General features: G+C 37.9%; 4 protein-coding genes across 5 annotated transcripts; 2 read left to right on the top strand and 2 right to left on the bottom strand.

Moving 5' to 3' along the window:
* Positions 1 to 8: 8 nt before the first annotated feature.
* On the top strand, positions 9 to 1975 carry LOC18035201 (acyl-lipid omega-3 desaturase (cytochrome b5), endoplasmic reticulum; the record flags this gene model as incomplete). Its single annotated transcript, XM_006425019.2, has 8 exons — positions 9 to 307; positions 421 to 510; positions 639 to 705; positions 796 to 888; positions 989 to 1174; positions 1262 to 1345; positions 1434 to 1571; positions 1666 to 1975. Coding segments are annotated over 8 exons (1158 nt in total), but the record flags the coding sequence as incomplete, so codon positions are not given.
* A 1927-nt stretch (positions 1976 to 3902) lies between these two features.
* On the top strand, positions 3903 to 5215 carry LOC112096226. The gene is made up of 2 exons (XM_024179452.1): positions 3903 to 4672; positions 4770 to 5215. The coding sequence occupies exons 1-2, from the start codon at positions 3979 to 3981 to the stop codon at positions 5105 to 5107; spliced, it is 1032 nt and encodes a 343-aa protein (XP_024035220.1). The 5' UTR covers positions 3903 to 3978; the 3' UTR covers positions 5108 to 5215.
* Positions 5216 to 7398: 2183 nt separating this feature from the next.
* On the bottom strand, positions 7399 to 10844 carry LOC18035329 (zinc finger CCCH domain-containing protein 66). 2 transcript variants are annotated; one of them, XM_006425016.2, is made up of 2 exons: positions 10600 to 10844; positions 7399 to 10024 (listed from the first exon to the last, which is right to left on the bottom strand). In XM_006425016.2, exon 2 carries the CDS (start codon positions 9977 to 9979, stop codon positions 7862 to 7864), a length of 2118 nt encoding a protein of 705 aa, XP_006425079.1. In that variant the 5' UTR covers positions 9980 to 10024; positions 10600 to 10844; the 3' UTR covers positions 7399 to 7861. The 2 variants fall into 2 exon arrangements, with proteins under 2 accessions (XP_006425079.1, XP_024034674.1); XM_024178906.1 differs by lacking the exon at positions 10600 to 10844 and adding an exon at positions 10410 to 10580.
* Positions 10845 to 16084: 5240 nt separating this feature from the next.
* Positions 16085 to 20947, bottom strand: LOC18033680 (protein SMAX1-LIKE 7). Its single transcript, XM_006425015.2, has 3 exons — positions 18996 to 20947; positions 18292 to 18538; positions 16085 to 18109 (listed from the first exon to the last, which is right to left on the bottom strand). Exons 1-3 carry the CDS (start codon positions 20144 to 20146, stop codon positions 16226 to 16228), a joined length of 3282 nt encoding a protein of 1093 aa, XP_006425078.1. The 5' UTR covers positions 20147 to 20947; the 3' UTR covers positions 16085 to 16225.

Raw genomic sequence — 20947 nt, 5'->3', positions numbered from 1 at the left:
GTTTGCTGCATGGAGAAAGAAGAAAGCTCAAGAATGAAGTGAATGGCAATGGGGTTGTTGAGAAAGGAGATTTCTTTGACCCAGCACCTCCTCCTCCATTCAAGATTGGCGAGATCCGTGCTGCCATTCCAAAGCATTGCTGGGTCAAGAATCCATGGAGGTCTTTGAGCTATGTACTCAGAGATTTGCTTGTGGTTCTTGCATTGCTAGCTGCTGCTACTCACTTCAACACTTGGTTCTTTTGGCCTCTCTATTGGGTTGCTCAAGGAACCATGTTCTGGGCTATTTTTGTTCTTGGCCATGACTGGTATGCATATATATTCCAAAAATCTCTGTCTTTCCTTCGGCCTGTTTGCTGCATTTTTTGTTTGTTTGATGTAGAGATGAGTTCGTGATTCTGTTTTTGGATTCTTTTAACAGTGGCCATGGAAGCTTTTCGGAAAGTCCTTTGCTGAACAGCTTTGTGGGACACATCCTGCATTCGTCAATTCTTGTACCTTACAACGGATGGTGAGCTTTTTTTAAGATCCTTGTAACTTCCATTTTCTTTTCTCTCTCTCTCTCTCTCTTTTCCTTACTTTCTTTCAAATTTGTCTCGTGCAATAAATTAAAGATTCTTGAAAAAATCTTTTCTACAGGAGAATTAGCCACAGAACACATCACCAAAACCATGGCAACGTTGAACATGATGAATCTTGGGTGCCGGTAACCGCTTTACTGATTTCATGGCACAAATTATGTACATTTATTTGTTGATTATTGTCACTCTTTACAATTTATTATTAATAATTTCAGATGCCTGAGAAGATTTACAGTAAATTGGATTCTAGTACAAGGATTCTGAGATTCTCATTGCCTTTACCCATGTTAGCATACCCTGCATATCTGGTGAGCATGAAGCTAAACCTGAAGCTACAATTACATTGCTTCTTTTCGTTATGATTTAAGCAGATGAACATATTTAATTTCCGCGCTCTGATGATGACAGTGGTACCGAAGTCCTGGAAAGGATGGATCTCATTTCAATCCTTACAGCAGTTTGTTTTCGCCAGGGGAGAGAAAAGCAGTGGTGATTTCAACTGCTTGTTGGACTTTCATGTTTGGCTTGCTGGTGTATTTATCCTTTGTATTTGGTCCTATCACAATGTTTAAGCTTTATGGTGTTCCTTACTTGGTGGGTACAATCTTTCATCACTTGTATCATTTCTTTCTTTGATTTGATTCGTACGAGAATCCTGATGTTGCTCAAATTTTGCGGCAGATTTTCGTTATGTGGTTGGACTTTGTTACCTATTTGCATCACCATGGTGATGATGAGCACAAACTACCTTGGTACCGTGGCAAGGTAATGCGAAAAATCAATTCATTTTCCCATTTCGGGAAAGGCTTGCAGATTTAGGCATAGCTGAGAAAATGAATCTGGTTTTTGGCAGGAATGGAATTATTTGAGAGGAGGGCTAACAACAGTGGATAGAGATTATGGAATCTTCAACAACATTCACCATGATATCGGCACTCATGTCATTCATCATCTTTTCCCTCAAATCCCACATTATCACTTAGTAGAGGCCGTACGATCGCGATCTCATTAAAACTGAATTGCATCAAACATATGCAGGTTTGTTTAATGTTTTGAGTTTGATTGTTGTTGCTCTTGCTCTGCAGACAAAGGCAGCAAAGCCAGTGCTGGGAAAGTACTACCGTGAGCCGAATAAATCAGGGCCAATTCCAGTCCACTTGATCAAGAATTTGGTGAAAAGCATTGGCGAAGACCACTTTGTGAGTGACACTGGAGAAATTGTGTACTATGAGACGGACCCTCAGCTGAAGAAATTTTTAGCAACCAAGTTTGAAAAATACTTTTAGAGCTTACGTTATTAGTCTTCCTAAGCCAGGGCACATAGCCTATATAATGTACTTCCAATAACTCCTTTGCTTTATGAAGTTTAAATTCTGCTCTTAAAGCTTATTATTATCTCTGCAGCATCAACTTTTGCTACCAAAATTTGCCAGTTTCCAAGCATTCATTTCAAATTGAACCAAAACTCAGAAGGCCTAAATTGGACTAATTAAAAAAGAAGTCCAGGCCCAAATACAGTATCAAACTTCAAATTTATGAAAAGAGACCCACAATTATGAACCCAACTCAAAACCCCATTTCGCTCTGTTCTTTTTACAGTAATGATAAGTTGATTGATGAGTTCAAAATATCAAAAAGTTGAACCAAAACCGGCAAAACACAACTGCAAACTGCAATGTGGTCCATTAGAAACTTTATTATAGAGATTAAAAGTCAAGAACGTGAATTAAATGGAGAGAAAAATGGCGAAGTGGGCATGGGACCCTTGGCACTGAAAGTTCTTTAATGTTTAATTAGCATATAACTCACAAAGAATAATACTCCTTCTATTCGATTTTCTCCGGTTAAAAACATCGAATGATACGACATTTAGAGATTCATCTGGCGTTAAAGATGGAAAAAAAAAGAAGTGGAGATGGAAATTGGAAAAGCAAAAGTATAGAATAGAGTTTGGTCGGTATGTGGCATTACATCATCAACCCATTTTTGTCTCTGGAGCGAGATTTATGTGGCTTTTGGTTTGAAAAAAACCAGTAAGGTGAGCGTGTCAGTCAGCAACTTCGGCTGCAGACCCAAAAACAAGTGTTTTGTTTGTTCAACCCTTAATGACGAGTACACTCTCACTCTGCTTTGCACGACACATCTAGTGATCTAACATGTCTTGTCTCACAGCACGCAAATCTATGTTTATGTTCGCTATTGGCTAACTGCCAACTCGTTTGCTTTTGGTGTGGGTTTGGTTTAGTGTGTGTGTGTGTGTGTTTTTTTTCAAGACAAAATTTCTACCATTTTGTGGATTTTGGAGATGTATGTAGAATCAGTAATTTTTTATGAAAAATGTGATGGCTTCGGTTAAATCTGCTTTGGTGGTTGTAACTTTACCCAACACTAAATTTTTATATTCTTTCATTGTTTTTGTTGTAGATCAAGATCTTCTTGATCTTATCTTATCTTGAATAAATTTTATTAATATGATTGTTGGTTAATAAATTAAAAAAATAATTAAATTATAATCATACATTAATACTAAAAGGATAGATGACACAAAATCTATAAAAGATCAAAAGTGCTCAGATCAGGAGAAGATCATAATCATTTTGTTATGCTTATAAAATTATTGATAAATAACTTATCACTCAAGTACTCAAGCGGCATGTGTATATAAATTATAACAGCGTTATCACCACTGAAATGTTCCTAATTTTCAACACAAATAAATTCAAAAAAAAAAGAATTTTTCTTTCTTTCTTTTTTTCCTTTTCCGTTTGGGTTCAATCCTATAGAGACACATCGTTAATTGCGTTGGGTATACTTCACGTCTACTAAGGAAAAATTGAAAAATGCAAAGTGACTGCTGCTCTACAAGCACTTTTAAGTTTTAACCTAATTGAAAAAAATGACTACCGCTCATTAACGATGGCCCCTTGAGCCTACGGACAACGCGATGTGACCAAAATCTAAAGCCAATCTAACTTTTTATCTCTCTAATTTGAAAAAGATGCTGGCGTGAATAATTTGCAATAAGCTTCTACAAGTACATGACGCAAGTACCCGCAACGCGCTCAGAGAGATTATGAAAAAAAAAAAAAAAAACATTTGCAAAACCACAACGAGTCCTTGCCCAATTGGCCACCCAACAAATTGCAGAAATCAAATTGACTTGTCAACGCGCGTGGCAACATGTTTCCTGCAACAAAATGAAAAGTGCCTTAGTCCACAGTATTCATTCAAACACAAAGCCCGCCACTAGTTCTTTTTGTTACTTATTTCGTTATTTACAACGGTTTCAAATCATCATTCTTTTTTTGTTTTGGTAAAGAAAGCCTGCATGCCCACTAACCTCGAGTCTTTTGAATTCTACAGAATCAAGAAAATTGTTGCTGTCACGCAATTCATCGATGTCGTCGTCACCATCATCATCATCATCAGCTTCATCTTCTTCTACTAGTACAACCGTAAGGCGTCTTGCTGGTATTTTGCGTCGAATGCTTTGCTCTCGCAGCCTCCCTACTCATCCTACTGATCACATTACGGAATCTGTCAGTTCAATTGCTGCCGCTTGTGACGACAAAGCTGCGCCGAGTGTCGTGGCTAAGCTAATGGGGTTGGATTCGATGCCCAGTGTCATCATAGCTACTCCTACTTCAATTACAAGGAGCCGTTCGATGAATTCAATTGATTATTGTAAGGGAATTTGTAATGATCACGACCGATTGCAAGCTGAACGTAGAAGAGTCAAGGGTACATTGTCATTCAGAGACATGCCAATGCCAACGTTTTTTGAGCTCGAAGATGAGGATTTCTTTGTGCTGAGCTTTGAAAAAGGAAGCGATCATAAGAAGGAGAAAAGGTTAAAAGAGAAGATACGCGAAAAGGGTTTTGGAGAATTGAAGCAAAGCTCGGATTTTTTGGAGTTTTCAACACCAAACATTCGTAAACAAGTGTCTTGTCATGGAGCCAAGTCAAGGAAGAAGAAGAAGAAGATGAAACTTACAAATGTGGAACTTGAATGCAGCTCAGAAGAATCAAGCCCTGTTTCGGTTCTTGATTTTGATCAATTCATTATAGATCACGAAGTTACCACTTCGGCAGGTTAGTGCCCCTTTTCATTTTTCTTTTCACTTTGGCATCAAGTGCTCGTATTCATTTCAATTAAGCTTTTCATTACACAAAATTAATCTTGTTTCAGATTCAGTGATGGATTCAAATTCGAGAAGGAAATTATCACCAGAGCCTGAACGTAATGAGTGCCAATCGCAACAGCGTAATGACGACAATTTGATGATTCTTGATGATCCGAAGAGAAAGAAAGCTGAAGGCAAATGCGTGGGATCAAGAAAGAAAGATTGCCGCAACCAAGATTACATAAACACGTGTGATCAAATTTGCAAGATGGTTGAAGCCGAGATTCTTGATTCAAATTGGCCAGCCAGAGGCAACTTTTTGAGGCATCAAGACTTTGAAGACATTTTTGCAGATTTTGAGTCTCAAATTCTTGAACGATTATTGCATGAGCTGGTACTTTAACTTATGGTAGGACTTCCTCTGTAAATTTTTGGCATAACCATTAACTAAAGAAAACAACGTTTGAACCCCTTTTTAATTTCATTTCTTGTTTAGCTGTATAATCAATAGACCCACTAGCAAAAAAAAAATTTCTCATTTTGATGATTCTTCAATGCATACTATCATATTAGGCATTGGTATTGGGATAAGGTATCCATCCTCCTTCTATATTACCAAATAATGGAAGGTTATGTTGAAAACGACAATATTCAAAAGCACCTGCCGGATCTTTAGCTGCCACTTTCTTTCCGATGAAGAAATATTGAGATTACAAGTGTTTATTAACCACCAATGTAATATCTAGAAACCGGCGTGTATGACAAATTCTCTGTGTTTTCCCCCTGAGAACTGAGAAGCAATTTAATCAGTAGCGATATGCTCACAAATATGCGCACAAAGGTTTGCACAAAACGGTGCGTTTTGTGCAACCTTTAAAAGGCTCCTCGTAATTCCACAAGACACACGCACCAAACAAGACACACACATGTTACGTTTCGTTCTCCCTTCACTGTAACAGCTCGGTTTTCACTGCAACTGTGCAACAGCTCGGTTTTCATTATAAAAGGCTCCTTTCATTGTAACAAAAACCCAGCAGTTTCGTTCTCCACACAGCAATAACTTCGTTCTCGGTTGTCCTCACTCTCTCAGCTCAAGTTTCAACGTGATTTTGTCAAGTTGAATGAAATATGAGAAAACCCAGTTGCTTGGTCTGTTCATGTGGCTTAGAGATTTGTGAGTGATTATGCAGTGCATTTGCAACATGGTTTTGCAGCTGAAAATGGTTTGATTGGGAAGGGGGAAATGTTCAGCTTTCTGTGGCATTGAAGCCGTGATTTTGGCGTGCATATGTTTATTTGCAGCTGAAAATGGTTTGGTTGAGGTTCCCTGTCCATTGAAATTAGTTCAAACTTTTCCTTGTGAATCGAAAGCTATACACGATTTAATGCATAAACGTAATTTTCAGTGCAAGTAGATGAAACTGAGATCGAGAGATTGAGGCAGATCGGAACCGAGACAGTGAGGGAAATGGAGCCACCGAGAATGGGGGTGATCGGAGCCGAGAGAGTGTGGCAAAACAGATCCAGCGAGAATGAGGGAGTACAGAGCCGAGAACGAGGGAGAATGGTGTCTAGAGAATGAGGAAGCTGCTGGGTTTTTGTTGCAGTGAAAGGAGGCATACGCGAATGTGAGTGATTGCTGTGCACATGAGAAGAGCCTTTTAAAGGTGCACAAAACGTACCGTTTTGTGCAAACGTTTGTGCGCGAATGTGTGAGAACACCATTTTCCCAATTTAATATGCCAAGTCAAACTTGACTAAGCCAAAATTTGAGGAAATAAGAATATTTTTCAACCGGCAAACTTGGTAGGATGTTGCATATTATTTAATTGTTTTATCCTCTGGTATTTAAGCAAGCAACATCATACCAATAGAATAGCATTATCATCCTTTCTTCATAGGCAAGCCGGCACGCGATGGCGGCCGTGAAGAGAGCGCCCTACACTTCCAAAGTTTTGCGTTCACATCTTAGATTAAGAGATAAGTTCAAACCATTGTAACATAAAGTCATCGTAAGCTAATTTTACTCTATTAAGCTTTAGGTTTCTGCAGCAATAGGTGATAGATGGCGACTGAAGACCAAAAACATTACGGGACACGTGTCATCTAAAGGATAGGCTGATAGCCTCTTATTTTCACCTTTCTTCTTCTAGTGCTCATGCCACTTAAATTTACCGAACAGAAAAAGGTTGATCAAAAGACACAAAATAAGTTAAACATGAGCGAGGCTGCTTTTGTCTAGTGCTCAACAGTCATCCAATTTGAGAATCGTGGAATGGGAATCCACGAATCTCACCATCAACTTTTCCTTGCCGAAAGCAAAATGCAGAATCCCAAAAGAAGACAGGTGGATGACAATTAAAGAAAGGTTAAAAAAGAAAAGTAGAGGTACTTAATTGGAATGACTGAAAGCTCCAAAATTACATCCAATCTAGAAGTCTAAAACATCTTTGCAGTAATATAGTCATCTAATGATATTGCGTTATATGCTGCATGCCGCAGGGCAATTCTAAATTGTCACAAGGACAATGCGGTGCAATATCCTAATGGCTAATGCCTAGAATTTAGAAGCTGAGTACACGTACCCAGGAAAAAAAAAACAAAGAGTTGGGCCGTTTTTTATCAGGAACATAAAAGCAATACTAATTCAATGATACAAACACAGGGGAAGAGGAGGGGGGGAGGGGGGGTGGGGGGCCGCAAAGAGACATTAATACTGAACTAATTTTATTACGTTGTTTACTTGTACAACTTTTGATACATATCATAATGAACAATAAACCAATAAATCTGTATGACTCTCCCCCTTTTTCAGATTGAAATGATTGATCTCACGCAGTTCGAACTAATCTGCCTCCCCACTCTCTTCAGCAGAAAGATCATTCTTTACCGCATCTTCCCACTTGAGATGAATTGGAGAACTCAAACAAAAACGATGAACAAATGACAAGGACAATAAGTAAACTATTATTCTTAACCTAACAGCAGTTTGAGCAATACCTTAGATACTGCTCGACTTGTTTTCTCCATTGGGCTATACTTCTTTTCCTTCACCGTTTCCTTTCACTTACAGCTGATGATTACTAATAACAATTCAAAAAATGGCAAAATCTAGTTAAAAGTTAAATTTATAACTATATAGGGGCTAAGTTTGGTACTAGGCCACCAACTGCTCCTGCTCCATGTACAATTGCTCCACCCAAGCTGGAAGCATCTCTGAACCCCCAGAGTTAAGATGACACTGCTGCTCCTCAAAGCCAAATTGACCAGACCTTATGGATGGGCTGTCCCTGACCAGGGACTGAACCCAAGACACATCAGGCTCATCCGCAGTTGCTGGTGTTGAGGTTTCAGATGTTGCCACACTGCCACCATTGCTTCTAATACCAAAAGATGCAGATTTCCGCAGCTTGTTCAGATCCTCTCGCTGGACGCCCCAGTCCAACTTACCATCAGGGGAACCCCAATCAGCCAGGTTAGAGGGCATTACAGCAGCTGTTGAATCTGGTGAAGAAAACCCAGAATGACGACTGACAGTATTTCGCTCGATGAAGCTCTGACTCCGCTTTGCAAAGGCAGCTGATCTAGAACTCAAAACTGCAGCTGCAGTGGCCCCAGAGGTATCAATCCCAAAGGATTGAGATGGTCTCACAGGAGAGGAAGATGCAGGGTAGCTAGAGCGAAGCTGCTGGTTCATGTTCTGTCGCATTTGGATGCCTGTAGGACTCTGCAACTGGGATGCCGATGCATCCAATGAGGTTCCCTGCAATTGAGGCATAAGTGTAGGATTAAGAGATCCAAAAATATCATCAAGGTTAGTTGGTTTCACTCCACCAATCCTATTCATATCCCCAGTTCGATCAGCAGAGGAAGAAAAGGGTGCTGCCGAAGACAAGGAATTGGCCCAGCCAGATGGTGACGAGAGACTTGATATCTCATCAATTAACTGTTGTTGTCTACGTCGATTTTCTAGCCTGAGTAATTCCATGTCAAAATCCATGTCTCTAGCATTACGTGCAGATTTCAGCCTGCTACCAGGAAGCTGCAATGTAGGAGGGGCAATATTAGGCTGGTTCCACATGGTTCCACCCATAGGAGACGAGGCCCCAGAGGGAGTCAAGGGAGGTGTTGAAGTAGGTGGTATCATAGCTGATGGAGAACCAAGAGCAAGCGGGCTTATTGACAACATGTCGAAAGAAGAACCATTTGCCGAGAATGATCTTGGGGAAGGTACTGCTGAACCTGTTGAGGCATACAAGGGACGGAGCTCTTCAGGCTTGTGGGCAAAGAAACACACCCTCCTGTTGCAGTTAGTCTCATCCTTGCATAGACGGGTCCGATACTGAGCGGGGTGAAGCCAGCACTCAAAAATACCATGTGCATATTCACAGGCATCCCCCTGCCTACATGAACCTTTTCGAAACTCAGGACATGGGACACAGCTATAATGGTACTTCCTAGGATCACGACGCCTAGCATTCTCCCCAGGATGAACAAATGGGCACTCTGTCCAATCATGTGAGTAAGCTCTTGAGCAAGGCTTGACCTTGAAAGTATACATCCGAAATTCGTCTGTCCCGTATATCCCATTCTTAATATCTGGAAGAGTGAGATCAACTGGATACTCTTTCTTCTCAGCTCCATCTTTCAATACCCGAGGTGTTGAAATCTCTGGCTGTTCTTGCTCCTCCATTTTATAAACTACTTGATCACACAGATTGTCGATTTCTTCAACACAACCAGTACCACTGCCTTTCAACAAAGCCTGCAAAACCTTCTTCCTTGAATTGAAACCCAAATTACAATTCTTGGCAATCAAATCGGCAGGCCGGTTTCCATAAGCATCAACAGAATTGACGTCAGCAGAAGCATTAAGCAAGAGTTTGACAACTTCAACTGAATTAGCAGAGCCACCGGATGCAGCACAGTGCAAAGCCGTGACCCCATCCGAACCACAAGCCCTATTAACATCAACATGGCCAGATTTAATGACATAACTAACCACATCTTTGCTTCCAAACATAGAAGCAATCATGAGGGGCGTTCTTTCCTCAAACCCCATCTTTCTCGAACCAATAATCCTACCATACCACAAACCCGACTCATCAATATCATGACCATCTTCTTCAATTGCCTTTCTAAACCCATCTAAATCATCTGAGGCAGTCAGTTCAAGCAAAATTGAAAAATTATAACACAAACCATCTTGCTTCTGAGAATCAGTATCCATGATGAAACCCGTTTGTGTTGGTTTCCTCTTTAAACCACTGCACATGGAAATCTCTTTCTTCTCAGACCTCCAATTAAAAGTTTCACCTCTCTGCAAAATAATAACAGAAACCATATTTACAAATGCTATTACAACTACAAGAATGAGAAACATGGACAAGCGACACGACAGCTTATGGCAAGAATTATAAGTAAAGAAGGAACCAAAAAAAAAAAAAAATAGTAAAAGAGTAACAAGAACTGATAATAACAAACAAAGAGATGGCCATGGGGCAGCACAAATGAAAAATTAATGCCATTAAAATCATACAAGAAGAAACTAAAACTAAACCATGTTACAAGAATTAAATTTGGAGGTAAAAATAATTAACAATCTTTAACTAACCATTAAAACATAATTTGGTAGCCACAAAATAAACACCTAAACTGAAACAGAATCAGTTGCAGAACTTAACAAACATAACAACATGACAGACCTTCTTATTAGGTTCTATCACACAAGAAATAACTAAACTCAACTCCCCACCAACAAAACTGTTGCTTTGTCTTGAAATTCCCACCAATATACAACACCCCACCATCTCAAAATCCATTCTTTTCTCACATTTTCTCAGCAAACAAACAGAAACCGTCACCATGCAATAATATCATCACATAAAAACTCACCTTTAAGTTGGCGAAGGGAAAAAAAAAAAAATTTCCAAACTGCACTTCGGCTTGGCAATTAGCAGGCCTTAAAAGGTTTGAGCTTTATTTTCAACACAATGCCTACAATTACAAAGCTATAATATTTATAAAGAGAGAGAAATTCAAGGACTTTTGGTTTGGTCTCCTTTCATGTGTTTTTGTTGGGTCAAAAAGGCCAGCTTTATGAACCAAAAGCCAATACAATTTGCGACTACAGCTTTCTTGCTTCTTTTCTATTTTATTTTTTATTTTTTATGTTGTAGCTGGACAGAAATTTGAATCCAAATCCAAATGCAAATGCAAATGAAATGCAAATACAGAATCATGTAAAAAAAAAAAATTCTTTAAAAAGGAAAAAAAATTGAAAATGGCGGGGTCCATCCAAATTTTAATATCTGAAGCATCATCAAGTGATGAAATGCCGCGTGTCGCACATCCAATAGAAACGGCCTCACCAAAAGGTGACCGTATCGAGATTCCGGATTGTCACGCTTTACACGTTTGGGCCTTGCCGTATGACGTGGACCTCCATGTACCGTCATTGTGTTTTTAAAGTTTTAATGATAAAAAAACTAAATCAAAGTAACTGTCTGTGACTTTGAAATACATGACAAACGTGTGCGACAAGGACAAGTGTCATCTCAAATGTAATCTAATTAGTCCGTGAATATTGTGGTGGTTTGGTTCTAGTGGAAATAACCAGTCCGAAATAGAAATTATTTTATGCAAAGGATTTTCTTGAACCCATCGAGGAATTAGTGCAATTTCGGTGGTTTCTAGAAGTATACTTTTCGGCCCAGAAGAAAATATTTTGAAATAACATTTTCTTTTTATATCATTGTGTTGTGGACTTGGGCAATAGACTATAATACCCAGTTCTCCTACTTTTGTTCAATTAACTTTTAAAGGTTTTGTACCGCATTTTTTTTTTTAAATATTAGTGTATAGTTAAAATCTAATTACTTTTATTTTTAGGATGCTGATTCTTAAGTGGTGTGAATTAATTTTCTAAGAGTCTTCAGATGAAATTGTTTTAGATATTTTCATTTTGTATCTCGAGTAAGTTAAGGGTTGGTTTGATAATACTGTAAATTTTAAAATGATTATTATTAGTTGTACAGTAAAAATAATCAAATATGAGAAGAATCAAATGATTGGTAAAATTATTTTTTAGAAATATTATGAGTTTTAAAAGTAGTTATATGTATTTAGTAAATCTTATTATTAAATTACTATAAGAATGTCAATGATTGAATTTGACATAGTGTTGAATAAAATTTATTTAAACATTTAAAAATATAAATATAAAATATTTTTTATTGTGTACATATAATAATTGATAATTAAAATAAATATTTTATATTATGAATTTTATTTTTTACTTTGTTATCTCAACATAAATGATAATAATAATAATAATAATCTGTTCAAAATTAATGATTTTATTTCTTAATTAATAAGGATGATTTTGAATTTTTATAATGCATATGAGGATATATATAGAATTGTGTAAGATATAAAAATAATTCTCAAAATATGATTTTGAAAGACTATTTTTTTCTCTACTTTTCAAAATCTAATGTGGGATTGAGTGCTTTTATCAAAAGCAAATTCAAAAAAAAAAAATTACTAAAATCCAAAATTAAATTTTAACTTTTTCAAATAATTTATGAGCCTCCCAAAAGCAATCTCAAGTGGCTTAAGCTTATTCACGTCGACATGAGTATCTCAAATAGTAAATTATTTTAAATAAAATAATTAAAGGGTCTCACCATATTTTAAGTGATTCTATTAATTCTTTTGTTGTTTTAAGTGCAATAATTTATTGTCAATAATTTTCTAATGGAGTTTATTGTTATCTCTTCCTCGTATTTACATATCTTGAATAGTTGGAGTCTCCTTAATATTGAAAGAGTAAGTTTTTAAAATACCATTTCAAATACGTTTAAATAACTTTCAAATATCAATTATTTTACCCGTGATTATGTTTTCTTTTTCAATCAAATTGTCTTGTACAATAATGTGTGTCTTTAAACAATTGTAATGTGTAACGAGTCAACTGTTTTTTTCTTTATATGATAGCCAAAATCGTATATTTAATTTTTGTAGGATAAAGACAAATTTAATATGTCAATATTACCCATACATAAGCAAAATTTGATCTCTTAATCTGTATAAATCAAATAAAAATTATAACTTTGATTGTATGAGGAGAAGATTGCGGGCAGGAGAATCTTTAGATTTTCGGGTTTTTTTTCCCTTAAAAAATAGAACTTTAGGATTTAAATTAAAGGAATATCGAATTGTAGCTTAGAGACAAGTGACAAAGGACATTTCATTCCAAATTGATAAGCATAAAGTTTAAAGATCATGCTTTAAAGAGTGGCGCCTTTCCAATAGGAAACCTTATAAATTCCACAAAAAAAGACAGCTCATTTGATCATGATTGCCAATCAACGGCTCTTGATTCACATAGCGTTTATGCAATTAAAAATCGCATCCCAATTTTTTTATCCCAAAAAGTTATCCTAAATGATGTATCATTAATTGGGGAAAACCTGTGGTGCAACTGTGGTACCGTGCCACAGTTGCATCTAGCCGTTGGATGTCAGTAGACCCCACTAATCTAAGTACATCCAACGACTGGATGTAATTGTGGCACGGTACTACAGTTGCACTGTAGCCTGATCTCATTAATTGAGTGGTTGATAATTTTTTACAAGATCCAAGTGAATTAATTGTATTATCTCACTAAATAATTAATAAATGAAACATTATTTAAGATAATTTTTTGGGATAAAAAATTTGAGATGTGTAGCGTTACTCTTAAAAATCGCAATCAAATCGGTCTAACAATTTGAACGGTTTAGATTTCGTTTCAGAGATTGCTAGTCTACGCTTGAATTCGTCAACAATGAGAAAAGTCCGTTGGCGGGCCCACTGAACACAAACGACAATCAATGATTACACAACAGATTCAGAAAAGCGGGACCCATGAAAGCGGCTGAGAGGCATTTCATATCATGGTCGAAGGGCGGAAAGCTGCGTCTGATGCTGCAGTCGCCGTATGTGATCATTCACTGAAGATGATGGAAAAATTTTTTGTGCAAATGTGTTGGTTCCTATTGTAATCTGTGTATTGAGAAACAAAGAATTTTCTTTTTTTAGTCGATTATTGGTCAACATCAATTTATTGTTCCTAATGTAGATGCTAAGGGCATAAAATTAAATAACACAAAAAATAATATTTATTATAGATATTAGCTGGTTCAGTTAATCAAATATCTTAGATTGGATAAGAGGCTTGAATCAAATTCCACTTACATTAAAAGTAAGAGAGTTATTTATATGTAAGGATGACAATTTTTTTTGATGGGATGAGATATTGTGGGATCTTATCTCATTTGGGACGGAATTGAGATATTTTTATTCCATAAAAAAATATAGGGACGAGAGTGAAACATATTTTTGTCTCACAAAAAAATATAGGGACAAGAGTGAGATATTTTTTATCCCACCTGTATGTATAGGATGTGGCTAGGATTGACAAATCTCGTCCCATCCCGTCTCATTACCGACTAATGATGGAAATTTTTTCAATTGGGATGGGATCCCGTAAAATCTCATCTCTTTTGAAACGAGATTGAGACGTATTTTTGTTAATATATATATATATATAAGAATGGGAGTGTGATTTTTTTTATCTCATTTACATATATAGGACGTGACTGATATTGATAAATCTCAACACATTCCGTCCCATTGCCAATCCTATTTATATGTTCAAGGCTTTTATTTTTTTTAATTACATATTTTTAAATTTGCAAAAAAATATAAAAAGATGACTAAAGATTGATCGGTTAAGATTTAACAATTCTTCATTCGATCTATGAGATAAGAGTTCATGCAATCAAGAAAGGTTTATTTTATTATCTCCATTATCATCCCCTTCCAAGTTACTTTTTCATAACTAAATAAAAAGAAAAATATTTTCCTTTCTTCCTTTCACTTTCTCTCGTTTTTCTTTTTTCTTTTCTTAAACACCAAGAATGCATTTAAATTTATTTCTAAACATCATTCAGGAAAAAAAAAATATTTTCAAACAAAACACTTTAAAATGATTTTGGAAAAAAGAAAAAGAAAAAGAAAAAGATGATTCTTACTGTTTTTTGATAGAATAGAAATCACTTTAAACAATTGCAAAACCGCCATAAATATTTGATTTTCTCCAAAAATTTAAAGCAGGAGAAGAAGTAAATGTGAACTGATGACCGCGAATACGATCATGGAATGGTTGGGCAAAGAAACTTAAAGATAGCATTGACCGATGATGAGTCATGAATGAAGCCAACCCACACACGAAAAGCCAATAAAATTAACTTAGAAAAGTCTTGCTAGCTTTTCTCTTTTTCTGTAAATTTTCCAAGAAAGAAGCTGGGTCAGTGCGGCAGTGGGTGGTCCACACCACCGGCCATCTAGTTCAGGGTCTGGAGCCTCTCTGACCCGACCCGACGCTCATCTAAATATGTGCGTTGGTTAGTTGTTACTCTTATAAATTTCTTCAAAACGAAAATTTTAAAATGTTATTGATTCATTTGTATTCTGTAACTGTTGCATTTCAATTTAATTTTGAAAAGCATTAAGGTATTTTATATTAATTAATTACGAACGTACTTTAAAATCAAATAAAATCATAAACTTTGAGACTAAGGTTTAGTTATAGCGGTAAGGAGTGGTCTTCCTATTACTCAAGTCTAAATGTTTGAGCTTCATTAATACACATGCTTTAAATACAAAATAAAAGAATAAAACCATAAAAATTGACAAGTAAACAAAACAATCAGATTAAATTCCTTATTTTGTATTTTATAACAAAATAAGACACTTAGCCTAATGATTTATTTGAGAGATTAAGCTTGTAGTTGCTCTTATAAAATCTAGGGTTTGGTTTTATACTTTACGTGCCTAGAATAAAATCCACTATTTTCTTGCTTTCATGTCATAAAGGTTGTGGATTAATATAAATTATATAGTAATAGTACTACTAATAGGACGGAAAAAGGGGGAAAAAAACACTTGATAAACTAATTTTGGTGCCAGGAGGGTTTGAGAAGACAAAAAGTTGGGGATACATAAGAGAAAACTTGGGAAATGCTGAACACAGAGAATTGGGCCCAAGGCCCACAAGAAAGGTTTGGGTTTCTAAAGGTGTTAGCTCCCGCCAAGATTTCTTCGCGAGCTTCAGACTGTTGACGATCAGTTTTCTTTCCCGCCAAAAGTTTTATTACCGTTGCTATCTTTCGTTTCCGTTAAATTTTCAAATACCAAAAAGATCTAAGTTGAAGAATCTGGCAGAAATGTCAAGATCAAGAAAATAAAAACGAAAGAGGCAAAAGATTTATTCCTAAACACGAAAAGCATCATGCATTTATTAATTAACAACACTAAATACGACAACACAGAGTCACAGATACTACCGCACCCAAAACAACTTGGGAATTCTCAGCCAAACACAAAGGCTTCTCAACGCTACAAGCTTCTTTACACTATGACAAGACCTAGATTATTCATCTAATTACAACAGACAACATAAGCGAAACACAAGTTAAACATTAATTATTTTAGGAAGACGAATTCCGGAAGCTTCCTCTTCAACAAGAAGACCTTCATGAGCTACCAGTTTCACAACAGACCCAGCAGTAAAATGGTGCTTCCTTCTGACCTCATAGAAGCTTCTGAGAACAACGTTCTCAATCCAGTTCTCTATTGCTTTCTTCCTGTCGGATAACCAAGTGGCTGCAAGAATTTGTACCAGGATTTCATAATCAATCTCAAGGAGAACCTCAAACCCGAATGCTCTCTGGAATTTTGGTTGGATTTCCCTCAGAATTTTCTCAGCAAGCAGATCAAAGTTTAATGGCTGGAAAACCGCAATTGCATCTGTTTGATCAAAGAAGTCTTCCAACCAGGCTCCTGAATTTTCACAGATAGTATCACTGTCAAATTTTTCAGAACTGGTGTCCTCTTCTGCCTCATCTGCAGGAAGGTTAAGATCTAGATAAGATCTGAATGAATCGTCAATCTGTTTCTGTGAATTTATTGGAGAATCACCGTCGTCAGTCCGCTTTCTTTTCCTCCTAGATTCTGGATTTGAAATTTCCTTCCTTGGTGTAACCTTCACATTCATACCGCTACCTCTGGCAGCATCTGCAAAACCATGACTGATTGCTGTTTGCATTTGCCACCTTTTGGCTCCAAGTATTATTTCCTCGGAAAATTTGACAGGTGTCGTCTGTGGATGTACACTATGTTTGCCTTTCAAAATTGTTGATGTTGCCACAAAAATCATACCGGAGATGCTGACATCTCTGCCATATGAGTCTGTAAACTTACCTGTACTGATGGCCTTGGTCAAGCTACTTTGGACAATAGGATCAGCAGCCTTATCCAGGTCTTCAAGAAAGACAACTGAATAAGGTTTACTCCTAAACTCTTGGTAAATGTAATCAACAAGAACCTTTCCCCTAAGTTTACAATCACAGAAATCAATATTTTGGCAGTCAAATATGGAGTTTGGTTGGCTAACCCTTTGTTCAGAACTCACATCAACATGGATTAACTTTCCCTTGTTTCCAAACACTATCTCAGCAAGAGCTGAAGCAATCTTTTTCTTTCCAACTTTGTCAGGTCCAAGGAATGCAAGCCAAATGCCTCGTTTACTATTTGAGCCAACATGCCTTCCGTTTCCAATTCTCCAGCGGGATACAGCCTGACTGATAGTGCATATGGCTTCATCTTGCCAACCAACCTTTTCAGCAAGTGCTATTCTAAGTGTCTTGTAATCTCTTGGATCAAAGGGCTCCCCTGTATGAGGAGCAGAACAGGAAGAAGATTGGGCTACATTGTGAAAAGTACCCTCGCTAACTGCATCAAACTCAGCAGAAATGGAGCCTGAGAAGCATTGCTCCTTATTATCTATTAATTTTGGAGTGTTCGCCTCCTGCCTGGTTGATGGGTAGATTTTTCCCAACCCCAAATCCGTTGTTACAGAAGTGAGGAAAGAAAATGATGTGTGCTCATGAGGCTTGTACAGATCAGCCAGAGGGTGAGGGGGTAGCAGATGCTCATCATTGTTTCTTTGTGGCTTCGTTGAAGAGTTTATCGGTAGCCTAGATTGGAAATTGACATTATCGGCTTCAGAAGACAAAGGTATTGTCGCATTTTGTTCTGCGGAAGAAATGTTTTGTGAAAGCATGTGTGCACCAGGACTTGGATTTGTGCATTGACTTTCGCATAAGGATGGATATTTACTGCTGCTTCCTTTCCTGTTTGCCATTAACCGAACGAACTCAGAGAGCTGGACATGGGACCTCTGACAAATATCTAGTTTGGGCACCAGTTGAGTGCGATGAAGACTTTGGCAGGTATCATTCCACTTCCTTTGCAGCTCCATAATTTTAGCATTCAATGCCGTTACATCATCCTTTGCCTGCACCGGTTGATTAAGCACATTCTTACATAAATGTTTCACTATTCAGTAAATAAGATGCAGAAAATAGATTGGACATTCAATTCACTACAGGAAAATATGGGTAGATTTTGTAATTGTGTAGAAAGTGCATGTGCACACATTCTGATTGAGTCAAAGATTCTAAAATTTGAATAACAAACCTTGGCCACGCCAACACCCTTGCTTGTGTCCAGAGCTGCTATCCTATCAGATGATGTTAAGTTATCTAAGCACTGATCGGTAACTGAGTCGGATGATTCAAGCTTCAAAAGAGCTGCAACTTCCTGTTCAAGCTTCTCTGTGCAAAGGTAACACAAGGTGCTATAATGACTCTTGCTTCTCACAGGATTCTTGAAATCAGGCGGCGAAGAAAAGAAACCACCAAATGGAACAAATGACCCCATCAAGCTGCAAGTATATAATGAGCATGGAACTGTGAGATGCAACAGAGAAGCTAAAGTGCACACATGCGTTCATGAGAACAATTTGGAAATGTACTAGCCTCATACCACCAAAAAAAAAAAAAAAAGAGGAAATTAAACCTACAGTAAATACTGCATTACAGCTACATTTTGTCTTCGTTGATGTTAACTACTTTAAACCTTAATGGCCACCAATCACCACCAAAGCATGCCTTTTCTTTAAATTCAAAAGTCTTAAGCTTTGTATTCTGACGAGGCTAGTTTAAACCTTAATGGCCACCAATCTCCATGAGCCGAAGCAGAAACAAAGAGGCATGCAGCATACTTAACATTATCGGAAAAAAATATATATATTAAAACAAAGAACCCTGTCAACTACAGAAGACATAAAATAATTAAAAAGCAATGGCAAGATAAAGCAAAATGACATAATAACACAATACCTGGATTTCCAGTGAATAGGCAACAATTGGAGGTCCCAATCGTTGTCTAAACCAGGAAACTTGGCAAGCATTTTCAAGTAAGTCTCATAACTCATGGCAGCTCCAATCAACCACAGCTTCTCACCGTTACCGCTCTTCAACAAACTAGTCAATTGGGAGACGACAAAGCGGGCAGCCTCAGTAGAAACAGAATCACTAACCAAAACCTTCAACTCACCATAATTCACAACAACACCAGGCCCCGAGCATCGCCCCACCGCACTCTCTACCTCCTTAAACTTCAACATCATCATCTCAACATTCACTCTCCCACCAACAAATTCATTAATCTCATACTCAACACACACCACGTCCAACCCGTAAATTTGCCTCGGAAAAATACCCACTTTCCCACCGTTTACACTCTCAACAAATCCTTTCAGTGCACTATTCGCACAAACACCAACGAGCAACGGATTCTTCCCCTTTTTCTCATCTCTCCCCGCGAGAACTTCCCCAATTCTCCTGCAATTCTCATCGACATCGTCAGGACCAAACGGTAATTTCAGCCCCGCCCGCCCGGGAAACGAATCCGTTAAATTGTAAAGGAAAATTGGCGGGCAACGTGTGAGTGAGAGCCTTGGAGGGAATTGAGTAACTGACGGTTGAATTATAGCCAACTTGATATCACGGCTTAAGAAACCGGCCTCGCCGAACACCCGACTCGCCATAGGATCATCCAAAATAGCCAAAACAAAGTATTTCAAATCGACCTTCAAAAGCGACGCCGTTTGCTGGTTACAGTGAATCTGCTGCAAATGATAATTATCCGGATTCCTCCTCTGTTGCGCCTGCGACCGTTTGATCGCCGCCATCAGGGAGTTCGATATCGGCGGGAACTCGACGGACTTCGACGACGGCAGGCGGTCGAACGCCACTCCGAGACAGAGCTCCAAAGCTCGAAACTGGAGCTTCGGACTCACCGAGTAGCTCTGAACGCGGTCGCAGGCTTCGCGGAGAAGCGAGGAAGGTACGCACAATAACGCCGACACCACGTGAAGCGACGTCGTCTGGGAGTGACGCCTCTGACGCGCCACGCCCACAGCGTCGTCCAGCACACGCGCCGACTCCTCCGATAAGCATTGTCTGGCCAAGGTCACCAGTGTCCGCATCGCCGGTGAGGAAATATATTAATAAATCCCGAAAACAAACAAACAAACACGTGTTAAAATTCAAAGTAAAACGTATTTAATTTTTTAATATTTAATTTTGGGAATTTGTTTTATTTTGTTTTGTTTGTCTGTACGGGGGATAATAAAAAATCGGCCAGGGCGTTTACTTCAGCAACTTTTGAAATTACTAAAACATGGCGAGGGGATCGCTGTTTTTTTGTGGGCCCATGGGAGAGAAGCTATTCATCGAACACAATGGTGGGCATAGATTCTCTTTTCCATGATTATTTATTTATTTATTTTTTAAGAGAGAAAGAAAGAAAGAAAGAAAGAAAGAAAGAAAGAAAGAAAGAGAGAGGACCAAAAAATAAAAATAAAAGGTGTCGTGTCCACGGCAGTAGGCTTTAGAGAGAGTGATAAAAGATGAGAGAAGAAACAAGGTTAAAAGCAGAACCAGCACCACGCATTTTGCGCTTTCAACTTCACCCTCGCCATCAAGAAAAAGAAATGGCTTGAATAAGATTCGAGTGGGGGGGTTATTTATAGTGGGCATGCGGGTACACGAACGAACGAGTGATTAGTTCTTGGAACATGCACTGCATTAGCTTAGCTAGCATCAGGTCTCTTACTCTTAGTGCAACAACGGCGAGAGTCGATGTTCTTGGTATGATCATTGGGAGGCAAGCAAGAGAAAAAAGCTTTTGTGTACGAAAAGGTGTTTGCATGCCCTGTCTTAGCTCACTTGTATGTCTTTTTCTTTGCATATAATTTGAGGCCCCTTCGTCAAAGTTGTCTACTGCT

Source organism: Citrus clementina, unplaced genomic scaffold (assembly GCF_000493195.1).
Source record: "Citrus clementina cultivar Clemenules unplaced genomic scaffold, Citrus_clementina_v1.0 scaffold_8, whole genome shotgun sequence".
In the NCBI taxonomy this organism is placed as follows: Eukaryota; Viridiplantae; Streptophyta; class Magnoliopsida; order Sapindales; family Rutaceae; genus Citrus; species Citrus x clementina.
Note: the sequence above shows the minus strand (reverse complement) of the source record. Positions and strands in the feature narration are given on the sequence as shown.